The sequence below is a fragment of the Falco punctatus genome, assembly GCF_963210335.1.
Source record: "Falco punctatus genome assembly, chromosome: 4".
In the NCBI taxonomy this organism is placed as follows: Eukaryota; Metazoa; Chordata; class Aves; order Falconiformes; family Falconidae; genus Falco; species Falco punctatus.
The window spans coordinates 76,023,578-76,037,858 of NC_137583.1; the positions used below are offsets into that span (position 1 = coordinate 76,023,578).

At 35.4% G+C, this 14,281-nt stretch overlaps 1 protein-coding gene across 11 annotated transcripts in view; it reads left to right on the forward strand.

Annotated features, from left to right (window-relative positions):
* The window catches only part of AKAP9 (A-kinase anchoring protein 9), a 129,287-nt gene that overhangs the window by 56,697 nt on the left and 58,309 nt on the right, over positions 1-14,281 (forward strand). For 10 of the 11 annotated variants that reach the window (XM_080383589.1, XM_080383595.1, XM_080383593.1 and 7 more), the window contains 9 exons: positions 172-2,619; positions 4,178-4,391; positions 5,125-5,204; positions 6,651-6,789; positions 7,292-7,389; positions 9,349-9,454; positions 9,878-10,076; positions 13,119-13,212; positions 14,056-14,151. In XM_080383589.1, coding sequence (XP_080239715.1) covers positions 172-2,619; positions 4,178-4,391; positions 5,125-5,204; positions 6,651-6,789; positions 7,292-7,389; positions 9,349-9,454; positions 9,878-10,076; positions 13,119-13,212; positions 14,056-14,151 — 3,474 coding nt within the window. The remainder of the gene's footprint in view (positions 1-171; positions 2,620-4,177; positions 4,392-5,124; positions 5,205-6,650; positions 6,790-7,291; positions 7,390-9,348; positions 9,455-9,877; positions 10,077-13,118; positions 13,213-14,055; positions 14,152-14,281) is intronic. The other variant, XM_080383592.1, reaches the window with a different exon arrangement.

Consider the following 14,281-nt stretch of genomic DNA (forward strand, 5'->3'; position numbering starts at 1 on the left):
AAGGTACTGAAAGCCTTTAAATGAGGTCAACAAATAATTTATATTTAGTTCTTATAAATGATCACTAGCCTTCTAAAAAAGGCATTGTGTTTAAATAGCTAAGTCTATAAATGTTCTTATATGTTCAGATGAACTAAAAATAAGAACATGGTTTTTGCTCATTTTTTAAAGGAAAAACAGAAAAATGAGGGAGAAGATTTGAGTAAACTACAGGAAAAAGAAGCATTAGTTGGAGAGCTGGAAGCAAAACTTGGAGAAGAAGAAAAAAATTCATTTCAGCTTAAGGAAAAATTATCAGATGTCAGTAAATTGCTTGAAGAATTGAAAGAACAGATTTCACTAAAGAACCAGGAGATAAGTAACATGAAAGTTGAACTTACCACCTACAAACAGAAAGAAAGGCAGTGTTCCGATGAAATAAAACAATTAATGGGAACTGTGGAAGAATTGCAGAAACGATGTTATAAAGACAGCCAGTCTGAAGCTGACATTGTGCAAAGAATGGAATTAGAAACACAAAGGAGACTGGCACAACTTCAGGCTGAATTAGATGAAATGCATGGGCGGCAGATTGTACAAATGAAGCAAGAATTAATTAAGCAACATGCAATGGAAATAGAACAGTGTCTTTTGCAACAAAAAGTAGAATTGGAGAAAACTTCAGGTCTGTGTTTGAATGAGTATGTTAATGAAGATCAAATGCATTTAATGAATATTAAAATTAATGAATTGAATGTAAAATTGCAAGATGCTGATAATGAAAGGGAAAAAATAAAGCAAGAGTTGTCACAACAGATGGAAGTCATTTCAGCTGAGAAGTCTCTTCAACAAAATAAAATCGAAGATCTTTTCCAAGAGCTGAATTTTTCAAGAGAGCAGGTTCAAAGAGCCAAACAGACTATAGTGGACATGGAATGTAGATTAAATGAAGCTGAAAAATACCAGATTGTGATTGAAGATTTAAAAACTCAGCTGGATTCTGCTTCTGAATTTAGGAAGGAATTGGAATTAAAACATGAGGCAGAAGTCACAAATTACAAAATAAAACTTGAAATGCTAGAAAGGGAGAAGGATGCGGTTTTGGACAGAATGGCTGAATCTCAAGAAGCAGAATTGGAGAGACTAAGAACAAAGCTGCTGTTTAGTCATGAAGAGGAACTTTCCAGACTTAAAGAAGACTTACAAAAAGAGCACATGGTGAACATGGAAAACCTTAAAGATAACTTGAATATGCATCATAAACAGCAGTTAGATGAGGTAAAAAATGAAATGAGTCAAAAGATGGAAGCCATGCAATACGAAAAGGACAACTTAATCACAAAGCAAAATCAGTTGATATTAGAGATTTCAAACCTAAAAGATTTACAGCAGTCTATTGTGAATTCTAGATCTGAAGAAATGACACTTCAAATCCATGAGCTGCAGAATGAGATTGAAGTGCTTAGGCAGGAGGAAAAGGAAAAAGGTACCCTTGAACAAGAAATTCAGGAGCTGCAGCTTAAAACTGAGTTGATGCAGGAACAAATGAGGAAGACAGAAGATAGCTTTAAAAAAAAGTGTTCAGAACTTGAAAGGCAAAATAACATTCTGAAGGGGGAAAACAAATCTCTGGAAGAGAAATTAAAAAGTATGTTGGTAAGCTCTGAAGAAAATGTCATTTTTAACAACAGTGTTAGCTCTAAGTCAGAAATTTTGGACTTGCAAAAAACAGTAGAAAAGCTGATTACTGAAAATGAGCAACTTAAAAACCAAAATGGTCAACTCCAAGAGGATACTGAAAGGCAGAAGAGTGTGTTTGCATTTACCGAGAAAAAATTTGAAGCTGATTGTGAAGAGCTGCAGAAAGAATGTGCAAGTCTTCTGAAGGCAAAAACTGAGTTAGAAGAGACCAAGAATAAGCAGGAAGCTGAATATAAAAGCAAACTCAAAGCTTTGAATGAAAAACTTCACCACTTACAAAGCAATAGATTGGTTTTATTTAAGACTGAAACTTCTGATTTTGAAGGAAGTAAAGAAATCAAGGTCTTCAGGGCAGACACATTTGAGGCTGGAGACATTGTTGAGAAAGATATGACAGAACTTATGGAAAAGCTCGAGGTTACACAGCGTGAGAAACTGGAATTATCCCTGAGACTTTCGGATCTCTCGGAACAGTTGAAGTCAAAACATAGTGAAATTTGTCATTTAAATGAAAAAGTTAAATCCTTAAAAGATGAGAAAGAACAAGTTGTAGCAAAATGTAAAGAACTAGAAGTCATAATTAGCCATGCTCAGAGAGGAATTAGCAGTAGTAGTGTCACTAAGACAAAATGCTCTAAAGGAAAATCTCTAAAGACTGCTGCTGCAGTAGCTGAAAGTAGAAATAAAACCCCTGGTCCAAGGAATAAAGTTGATGAAAGAATAAATCTAAGAGGAAATCTAGGTTTGGATAAAGATACCAGTCATGAGGTAACAAAAAGAAAGGAAGCTGAGCAAATGTTGAAACCAGAACAGCAGTCTTTTGTAGAAAATTTGCATGGAGTGACAGACAGACTGACGGATGAAACATCATTAATAGCCATTGCACAGAGTGAATATAATACTCTTCAGCAGCAAGTGGATGCCTTAAAATCAGAACAGGTATGTTACATAAAGCAGTGTAGAAAATAATTTACCTATGAAAATTTGTAGGACCTTGCACTTGGAAATTTGCATCATGTTTTTCCTATTAGCTACTTTGAAGTACAGATGTGTGGTTGTATGTGTGTGGCAGTGTAGCCGGTGGTTGAAAGTGGTTACTTGAATGACCAGAATGGTAACCGTATTCAGTGTGTATGAGGATACTGTTTTTCAGTGAAAGAAATATTCTTCCCTTGCATTTAATTAGCTCAACAATGACAACAAAAAAAGGTAAGGAGAAGAGGCCTGTAACATTTCACACTTTGATATAGGATTTAACCTACTTGAGGTGAAAACTTATTCAGGATGTAATTCTTTAATCTGTGATTAGCTTTTCAGCTTGCTAAGTAGTCAATTCAAACAATATAGAGATAGTGAAACTCTTAACTTCTTCAGTTATCTTTTGTCAAACCTGTGAAATATCAAGCTTGTGAAAAACTAATCTTCAATTATCAAGATCTCTGTGTGTATGCTGTTACCACTTCTTAAGAAATGTATCTGGATGTGAATGTGAGAAGAGAAGCGTGTGAAGATAAGTTACGTGTCATGTGATTGTTACTAATCTCTTAGTTTTTCTGGAGAAATTTTTCTCATATTTTTTGGTATTGTAAATGAATTGCAGGTAGTATGGAAAGGATTGTAATTTGCTAGTAAAAATAGCTAAGTATTGAATTACCAGTATTTAATTAGGTGCTGGAATCATAAATCTGCCTTTAAATTTATATACAGTGATGAAGTTGAATAGCGTGCTGCAAGAAGTATGCAACCAAGTTTTCTGTAGAAATAGATGAGAACAAGTCTACTATTTTTCATGTTCTAAAAATGCACCTAGCAGTGAACTAATACCACCATTGCCTACTTTTATGTTGTTTTGTAGTTCATTCATTTCCTAAGAAATAAAATCACAAGTAAAGCCACATTGGAAACAGTTCTGAGATTATAGAAAAGAGCTACAGCTGTGTAATATTTGTTTGGGGTTTTTTATGAGGATGTGAATAAGGGTGTTGCAATTTCCTGCCATAGAACTAAAAAATCATTATGGTCCAGAAGTGTCTATAAAAATATGTTCAGGTTTGAACTCTAAATAGCTCATTATTGGCATATCCTAAACAATAACCAAAAGTGCAGGCTAGAACTACAAGCCGTGGAAATCAATGTTTTTAAGGTCTACTAATAATACAGTCTTCTTTCCTGTATTTGGAGTGAACTTTCTTAGCTTACTTTGATGGTGATAGTGCTTTCACTTCATCAGGTAACATTCGTTGAGTTTTTATCACTGCAAAATAGTAATTGGAGCATATTGAGTTTTGTTGGTTTTAGTTCAATTTTTAGTTAAATTTAAGAAGTCTTATACTATTTTGTTACAATTCAATTTTCCAACCTTTGTATATTTAAATTTACCTAAAGTATACCATATATGCAGTATTCCATTCAATGCTATTGATTTCAGAAATTCACTAAGATGGGACTTTATTTTCCTGTTTCTCACTCATTGTAAAATGTGTCTTTTTATTCAAAGACTGATTTACGGCTACAGATGGAAGCACAGCGCATTTGCCTATCCCTGGTTTATTCAGCTCATGTAGACCAGGTTCGTGAGTGCTTGAAAGCAGAAAAAGAGAGTGCTCTTTGCAGTCTTAAAGAGGAACTTGTAAGTAGTCACCTGCAAGAGATGAATGATCTTAAAAAAATACATCAGCTGGAGCTCCAGACCTTGAAAATTCAACAAGCAGGTAACTTGGCCAAAATTATGGCAGTGAAGCTCTTGATATGTAAGTGTCTTTAAAAAAAAAATCACAAAAGTTTGTGCATGTAGCTATCCAATAAATTGTTTTTGTAGAACATTTTGTAGTGGTTTTGTACCAAATTGCTTACCCATTACAAGTAGTCTATTACTTGGTGTACTTAAAAAAGCAAACAAAAAGTAATAATAATATAAAAGAAGGAACAGAAAGTACTCGTGTTTTGCCATTTGTATTGGGTCAATTAATTGTAAAGAAATATACGAAAGATTAACATACACAGTTGTATTCCTTACTGAAATAATAAGCAAATGCATCAGCAAAATATTTTTGGCTTGTTCTGTTCTCTGTTCTTTGAATTCCTGCATTGACTCCCTGCCCACATTAGTTAAACTTCTTTGCTACTACTTCTTTGCTATAGTGAGCTTTTATGTTATCGTGATGGGTTTTTTTGTGTCATCCCATAATTTGCCCTTGCATAATTTTTTGGCGTAAGTTCTTTGCCCTACAGTATGTTTCTGTAAAGTTTCTAGACATCACTAACACACAAAGCCATTTGTTACCACTTACTCCTCTTGAACATGCAGTTCTACTATAAGTGAGTCTGTGTGATGGAACAAAAAGAAAGCTGAAGAGGCAATGTGACTGAGGCAGGAAATTAGGCCTTTGAAAAGTTGTTGTGCATCTAGTGTTTACAAATTATTCATATTATTTTTATTTATAGATGATGAAGTCAAATCTACACAAAGACTTATAGAAGAGCTGAATGAAGCTGTAACTGAGGAATGTACTAGGCTTGCTCAGGTAAGATTTAACAAAAAGCCTTTTTTAAAAGAAAATTCTGAAAACAAAAACGTGTGTACAGAGAGTCCTCATATTTTTCTGCATAATTTCTAACGGGGGGGGGGTTTTGCAGCTTTTCTCTTTGCATTGATCTCAAAACAGAGACTGCTAAACCTGACCTTCCAAAATAACAAGGAGTTTTGTAATATTTTCCCCCTGCTTTTTATATCCTTGTTCAGACAATTCTTCTGTCTTGTACCTAGTCTTAATCTTCTGTCTAATGTTTCTCTTACATCTACTAGTTCAGAAGTATTTTTTTCTTTCTGTGTGTGTCTGGCTCTATGTTTTGATTTAACAGTCATCCAATGTCACGCACATATTGACGCACAGGACATCACACTCATATCTGCAGTAAGATAGTAATTTCTTTCTTAGCTGCAGGATATCTTTCAAAGACTTAAGTGTCTAAGAAGCTAGTAAAATTGCTGTCTATATTGTTCTCAGTAATCAAATATTATAGTAAAAAATTTAAGCTTATTTTTAGTCTGCGTTCTAGTATCAGCCACCAGTAATACTACTTTGCCATATCTTTTGGGGAAAATAGACAACAGAACTTTTTTACTTGAGAGCCAACTTAGGAGAGATTAAACAGGACTCCATGGTAGCTCACAGAATGTAGCAGCTAGATGAGAGCCTGACATCAGTTGTTTCACAGCTGAGAAGAACGCTGCTGATATGTATGGTTCCATGTTGAGCTTTTGGAGGAATTATGATTTTACTTTTGTAAGCTGAATTTGCTGTCTATGGAGTCCAAAATCTTTAATTGAAGAATGCCACTGTGTGCTCTGAGCAGCCTGTTTCTTTTCAGGATCATTTATCTTCAGAAATTGTACAGATAAATCTCCTTGCCTAGTCATGGTAAATATGGTAGCTATTCTGCTGGCCACATAACACCAACAAACATGAGGCATTCTGGTTTATGATTTGCATGAGTTTTCTTATGCCATCCCCTTTTATACTATTTGTTGAATACTTAAGGACATGATGAATGGTAATCTCTAAAGAGGTACACATTTCTGCCTTAGGGAATCCTTCTTCCAAGTAAAATTGCTGTTTACAAGAATGAGACATTTATAACATAAATTTGCTTTCAGTATTAATGAAGGAGGCCTTTCTTTGCAAGATTTTAATACTTGGCAGTTCCAAATGAAATAAGAATTCAAAAATACATGTATTTATGTTTTAGCTGAAAAGTTTTTCCATACCTGTTTCTTTTATCAGGAGTTTTAAAGATTTTCTAGGTCCTTATGACAGAACAAAACATCTATGCCATCATTTCCACAGAAGATAATATTCACAAAGTACTACTTTCCTGCCAGTGTTTTTCTTGTTTTATTTTAGAATTGTGATTGATAAATTAACAAAAAATTCTTCACTCTTTTTTTTTTTGTTTAATTTGTTATGCAGGCTTTGTGTTACAATCAAAAGGAACATTCTTCACCTGCTGTAGAAGTTGGTGATAGGGGACAGGATATTTTCCACGAACCTGCTGCTGTGAAAGAAAAACTGAGTGTAGAATTACCAATACATAGAGGTCAGGCTCAAGGTAATGACACTGTACTATCATGCTGGTTAAAAGAACATAATAAATTACTGATTTCAAGTATTTCAGACTGGCAATTATACCGTTGGTTGTTCAGGTGCTGATTAATGTGACTAAATAGCTGCTTTAGGGATTTCCTCACTATTCTGAACCACTTCTGATTTATTTTTTTTTTATTATGGGTATTTTCTTTTGCTGCTTTCATTGTAGTGGAAATTGGTGAAAAAAGTGGTTTGGGTTTGTTTTCCTTCCCCTTCTCCTTTTGTAGAAGAAGCTAGCAGCTTTACCAAAAAAATCATATATATCAATACTATATAAAAATGCATCCAAAATTCGGAAGGGGCCTCAGTTGTTTCAATAATATGTAATGTTTATCAGATAATTCTTCATTAGAGAACTTGTGAACAATTCACTGTATTAAAATTGTTAAAGTTTGAGGTAAAATGTTTGATTTCAGTTTGTTGGTTGGTTGTGTTTTTTCTAAGTCCCTGGTTATGTTGTTTAGCTGTGCAAGAGCGTATGGATGCACTTCTACACAGGATAATGGAAGAGTACAGTAGGCTGAAAGCACTTCAAACACAGCTGAAAAAGGATTGTAAACAGGTAAACATTTTTAATATATATGTGTTTGAATTTTCTCTTGCATGAATTCCCTCTGAACGAGCAAAGAATGTGTATGCAATTGTGTTTGTGTATTGTGGTTGAGTGGCAGAGGAAGGCAAAGATTTGATAAAATAGAGAAAGCTGCTACCCACGTCACAGAATTGTGGAATGGCTGATGTTAGAAGGAACCTCTGGAGTTTATCTAATCCAACCCCTCACACAAAGCAGGGTCAGCAAGAGGAGGTTGCCTGGCACTGTGTCACATCGAATTTTGAGTATCTCCAAGGATGGAGAGTCTAGTGGCCAACCTTGTCTTCTTCAGGTTACACATTTCCAGTTCTCTCAGCCTGGCCTTGTAAGACAAATGCTTCAAGCCCCCCATCCCCTTTGTGACCCTCTGCTGGACTCATGCCAGTATGTCCATTTCTCTCTTATACTGGGGGTGCAGCACTGGAACTGGCAGTCCAGATGTGCCTCACCAGTGCTGGGTAGAGAGGAAGGATCCCCTCCCTTGACCCTATGGCAAACACTCTTCCTAATGCAGCCCAGGAGGCTGTTGGACTTTTGTCATAATGGCACATTACTGATTCCTGTCCAACTTGGCGCCTAGGCCCCCACATCCTTTTCTGCAAAGCTGCTTTCCAGCTGGGAAGTCCTCTGCATGTACTGGGGCAAAGGGCTATTCCTCTCTAGGGTGAAGGACTTGCCATTCACCTTTGCTGAACTTAATGAGGCTCCTGTCAGCCCATTTCTCTGGCCTGTTGAGGTCTCTTGAAACAGCAGCACAACCGTCTGGTGTATCAGCCACTCCTCCCAGTTCCGTACAGTCTGCAAAGCTGCTGAGGGTGCACTCTTGTCCCGTTATCCAGGACATTAATGAAAAGATTAAACAGTATTGGTTCTAGTATCAACCGATTAGGTATACCACTAGTTACTGGCTTCCAACTGGACTTTGTGCAACCGATCACAATTTTTGTGAGCCCAGCAGTCCAGCCAGTTTGCAGTTGGCCTTGCCATCCCCATTCTTCATCAGTGTGTCTGTGGGCATGTAATAGGAGGTGATGTTGAAAGGTTGGTCAGGTATGATTTCCCCTTTAATAAATCCATACCGAGTACTCCCAAATGGAGTATCTTCTTGGCTTCATGTGTTTGGGAATGGTTTCCAGGATTATTTCCTCCATTGCCTTCCCAGAGATCAAAGTGAGGGTGACTTGACTGTAGTTCCCCAAAACTCTTAATTTTCTTGAAGTAGGAGTGCTTTTATCTAGTCCTCAGAAACCACTCTCAATCACAATGTCCTTTCAAAGATAATTGAGGATGGCCTCTCAGTAACATAGACCAGCTCCGTCAGCACTGCTTGGTGTCTCCCATCAGGCTCTACCAAATTTTTCATGTCTCGTTTGTTCCCTAACCTGATTCTCCTCCACCAAGGTTGTCTTCCTTGCTCCAAACTTTTACACTTATCTTGGGGGCCTGGGATTCCTAATGACAAATTTTGTCAGTGAAGTTGGAGTTAGTTACTTCCATGTATTAAATAGAGTACACTAGCCAATTATATCAAGAGATGGTTGCAGGTCACGTGTATTGGTGGATATAGATGTAGAAAAAAAACATTTGTATGTGAAAACTGCATCTTGGGCCTGAGGAGGGTATTAACGTTTACCTCTTCTTCTTGGAAAGGAAGTATAATGGTCCTGGAGTCAGAGGAATTATGACTTAACAGTTTAGGTCCAAAGAGAGGAATCTGAGATTTACGGTAGACATTCTACATAGGCTGATCATCTAGCTAATAAATGTATACTTGGTCATTCGGGCTGTAAAATGAAACATGTAACACTGGTTACGCTCTCTTATGCAATTGACTATCAACCTTTCTTATATGTTTATAATTACAGTTAATATGTTTGTATTATTCCTGGACAAATTGTCATCACTTGTATTTACTTGATTATTTTTTAGGTCAAAGAACCATGGCTATCTTCTTCACAAAGGAGGAAAGAAGACAAACCTAGCCACCTGGAAACACGGAATGAGTGTCTGCAGACCCCTTCTCAGGGTCCAATGGGTAAAAAGATGCATAAGTTGTTCTTAATGAGTACGTATTCAGAGAGAGAGAGGACAATGACTTCAAATTTTAACTGATTTATAGATTGCTACAGCTTAAAGCGCATAAGAGATTTTTGCAGATTTTGCAGTATGATACTCTGATAATTTTTTTTTTTTTAAATTGCTGTAATATTTTGGAATTACATTCTGTGAAACAGTTTTGGTTTAGGCTTTTTTGGTTTTCCACCAAAAAGTTCTGTTAGCCATATCAAATATAGTTTTGCAAAACTGAAGATGAAGTTAGAATTATTTGTTATGGAAAAGTAATTGATATGATATCAGAAGAATTTTTAAACAACGATAATTATTCAGTCCATCATTGCTAATAACTTGAGAGGGAGTTTTATTATTCCCATCCACCCACCAAATAACCTACATATAGATTCTACAGTTCAAGAATATTGTTTGAAGGAGATGGGGAACCTTAAAACACAGCTTGAAGAACAGCATGCTCAAGAACTGGAACACCTCCGGTCCTATTTCCAACAGCAGCTGAAAGAACATGAAGAGAGATACATTACAGAGATTGTCCATCTGCAGGACAAGCTTCAGAGTGCTGGGGTATCCTCTGACCACATGAGGTATTAATCTGTTCTTTAATCCTTGTAACTTTGCACTGCTTACAAAACAAGTGTTTCAGGTAACCATTTGTGTAAAGCTACATGTTTTATTTCAAAATTTGAGAAATTCTTTATAAAAACATTACTCTTATGTTGTTTTGTTCCATCAGGACTTGTTGAGTGTTATGAAGAAATGACGTAAACATTGCAAACTAAGTAGTGCAGCATTTAGAATTTATTACATTTTTATAGTTAATAGAGGATGATTTGATAATTGGGATAATGTACAAATGTCATTTTGTATAGATGAGCTTTTTAGCAGTAATTTCAAAACTCCTGACTTGATAGACCACTTTTAAGCCTTGAACTTCCAGGCAGTGTACTTTACAACTAAAGACACCTGGTTAAGAGACAGCTGCATGAAATTGGTGATTTTCTAGAATTATATGTAACAATAAAGTTCACGGCAGAATTGAGGTCCAGTTAACACATTCTGGCTTTCACCAAATCGTGGGCCATGGGATACACTCAACAGCCTTCTCCTGGCCCTGACCTTTGTGGCCATTCAAAACTGAAAGAGTTGAAATTGTCATGGGGGAATCCTGACAGCTATGGAGCCTGCTTCTGTTCCCCGATTCTTTCATTGTCTCCTTGAATGTGTTCAAGGAGTGGTGGGTGCTTTTAATTGTGCCTGATTCGGTGTCATATCTGGTTTCCTGTTCTTCTGTTTTTGACCCCTGTATTCCTTGCATTTACTTACATTATAGTTTAATTTACTATACTACAAATCTGCTCAGATTCTCTGCATTTTTCTTTTATCTGAATCTCCCTTCTGTGAGAGAAAACTGTGAGGGCTTGTTAGTCAGACCAGTGCCCAACTGTAAAAGGCAAATGGATAGACACAGTGGCAATAGGATCTGCTACTGAAAAGGGGGGGAAATTGTCTAAATGTTTCTGGAAATTGTTAAATACTTAATATACTTACCACAGTACACCCTTAAAAAGCAAAAGGACTGTGGTAGGATAAATCCTTAGAAGGCGAGAGAAATGAAGATGAAAGTATTTTCCTTCAACCATGACCCATCAGAACCAAACCAGCTGTTTTTCCGTTATTGCTTGATCACAGCCTTTTTTCAGCCATCTGTTTTTTCTAACTTTTAAACAGTTTTCCTTTCATTCCTTAAAATATATTTCTAATCTTGGAAGTGGCAAGTAAAATAACCAAATCTTTTTCCTTCTATGAATTAACACTTATATATATTTGGTTTTATAAACAAGAGGTGTCCAAGTTCTGCAAATGATTATTTATCTGTAAGACTGAGACTTGTAATTTTATATCACTATTTTTCACTATCTGCCTTGTAGAGTCAGTACATGTTTATTAGTTTATTAGCCTGAGTTTGGTTTTAAGGGACTATATGGCTTCTTAATTACTTTTTAATTGGTTAAGGAAAAAAAACCCTATGAGCATTTTCAAAACGCTTTTTGTAAAACTATATACTTCTGTATGTGTGCTGGCCAAGACAAGGTGTAGATATTCATATATAATTTTTAAACTGTTTTTAAATGGATAGTTAGTGTTCTGATTTAATCTGTGCTAACTATTCACCTAAAATACTCAAAATTCACTTTACATTTGTTTAATGAGAATTTATAGTGTTTATCGATATTTAGGAGCTAACAGTAGGGAAGACATTTCCCTTGAAGTGTTGCATTCTCTTAGCTTTCATACTTGAATGTTTAAGGTTTTAAACATTAAAATTAAACTGGAGTTTTACAGGAAGAATTCCTAGATCGGTACCTAAACTGGTTTCTAATAATGTATGGAGGTCTGTCTCGTTACATCTCCAGCTGGAAGAGATGAGTCTCTTTTAATGGTGTAGTCAGTAGCCTGTTGAATGATCTCTTACATACTCAATCTCCATACCTGATTTGTTGCTGCATCTTTTAAACTAAGATCTGAGTATAGCTGTGGCCAAGCGCGGGAATTTTTGTAAAAACCCAACCCAACCAACCAGTTGCTACTATTCATTCACCAAATGAAATGTGAATGCTAAAAATAATGGGTTGCTCTTGTAATTAAAATTCTCACAAATTTTATAAAAACTACTGTTCTGGACTCCATTTCAGGATTATTTATGCCAGCTCTCAGATCTGAGCAAAAGGAAAGCTTCATGGTCTATGTAAAACCCTAGCGTAGTTAAGATTGCAAGTCTCTCAGACAATAAACTTGCCTGCTAACTTAAATTTGTATCCTGTCTTTTAGCAAGGTGTTAGTTCCTTTTTGGTAGCAGATCACAAATATTAGAGGAGATATTTTTTTTATTATTTTAGGTAGTTTGATACTGTATCTTTTCCTTTTGGCAGTGTAATTCTGTTAAGCCTTTTTCAATATGTAGTGAAAGGGGAGCTAGAGTTTTGGTGATGTGTGATGTTACTTTGGTGTTTATTGACTTACAGCACTGTGAATACGTAGAGAGGTTCTGTTGGAAAAGACTGTCTCTGAATATATTTCAGCATGTTGTTATCTAAATATAAAGTGAATCAGATTTCTTACTATTCTCCTGTGTATGCCTCATCTATATAACACAAGAGGAAAGAAAGCAGTGCCTCTGATAAACATAAATTTAAAAGTATCAAAATAAATATAACCATTTTTTAGGGCTTCATACACATAGCCATTCTGGTTTCTCTCATAGTGTTATGATCCAAACAGGTGCTTTTGTCTTCATCTTTTTGTGTATAGTTACTATGCATGAAATATTCTTAGGTAGCTTTAAAAGTAAGTTTTGTGAGGTCATTGGCAAAACTGGTGTTAAGGTGTGTTGCACTGAGAGGAGGAACTAGCAATTGGAAGGCAGATGAATTACCTTGTCAAGTGCATGAAATTAGTGGCACAGGAGAAGGTGTGTTCTGAGTAAAATATTTGAAGTTATAGGTCTTTGAATATACATAATGTATATATGTATTTATAAAATGCATATTTTAATAGAGGAAAAATAATGGATACTGAAATACTGATTTATTTAAATTTCACCCCCTCTGCTTCTTTTACTTTTCTAGTGTATCCACAGATTCAGAAATAAACCTAAAAGAAGTTTTCAGGAAAGTGAAGTGCACTGAAAATCATCAGCAAAGAACAGATGAAACACTGGAGGTATCGTATAACTCAGTTGACAGCTAATATACATATGGCCAATATAATACAGATGCTTTAAATTTTAAGATGAATTTGAAATATAGACTAATATTTGGTAGTATTAAAGTAATTATCTTAGTACTATGCTATACTATTAGACCATATTAGAGTAAAAAGATAATTTTTGCTGAAAAACACTTCTGGAAATTATGAGGGATAAAACTTACTTTATTTGTCTTGGATTTAAATTTATTTTTTTATTATTTTTTCTCTAAAACAAGACATTGGGGTTGGACTGCTTCTTATGAAAGTGGAAGAAAATTAGTGTTCAAATTCTGGGATTTCTCCGGGAGTCTGTAATATTGTGACTTTTCTTTAAAAACTGGTTATGACAGAAGAGTGATTTAAGTGAAATCCTAATACTTTTGAAGTATAGACTGCACAGTTTTGGAGAAATTTTGAAAAAGTAATCCCAAAGATCTTAGAAACCAAATGCAAATGGAAAAGACCCCATACATTTCTCCCCCTCTGCTGCTGGAAACCTGGCTCAAAAATTCTGCATTTTTAAAAATACCAATGCTGTTTTGCAGTGTGATCCTGTGCTTTCTCACCTGTTTTCTCTGCATTTGACAATTCAGATAGTGCTGGATGAAGAGCTGTTGCAAATTCTACTTTTAAAATTCATGTTGAAGCAGAAACTTGAAGTTTTTTTACCCATTTCTTTTATGTTGTGGTACAAAATTATGTGGTTTGCATGAAATGAAGATAACCTAATTGAAGAAAAAAATCTGTCAGATTGAAACTTTGGAAATTAAATAAAAGCACAAATACATGATCTGAGATTTCATGATTTTCTTACAGCTTACTAGTGCAAGTGAAATGGGGAATGATGATCTGGATGTCCTTCAATTGCTAGAAAAACAGTACCAAGAAAGATTAGAAGAAGAGATAGCAAAGGTATTATTTTTATTTTCGTACTTAAAAATGTGTTTAAAAAAAATCGACATTTTCATTTGCCATTTCTGAATGGGAAAGTCTTTAAAAAAACCAAAACGAAACAAACCTGAAACACTGTGGGTTTTTTTAG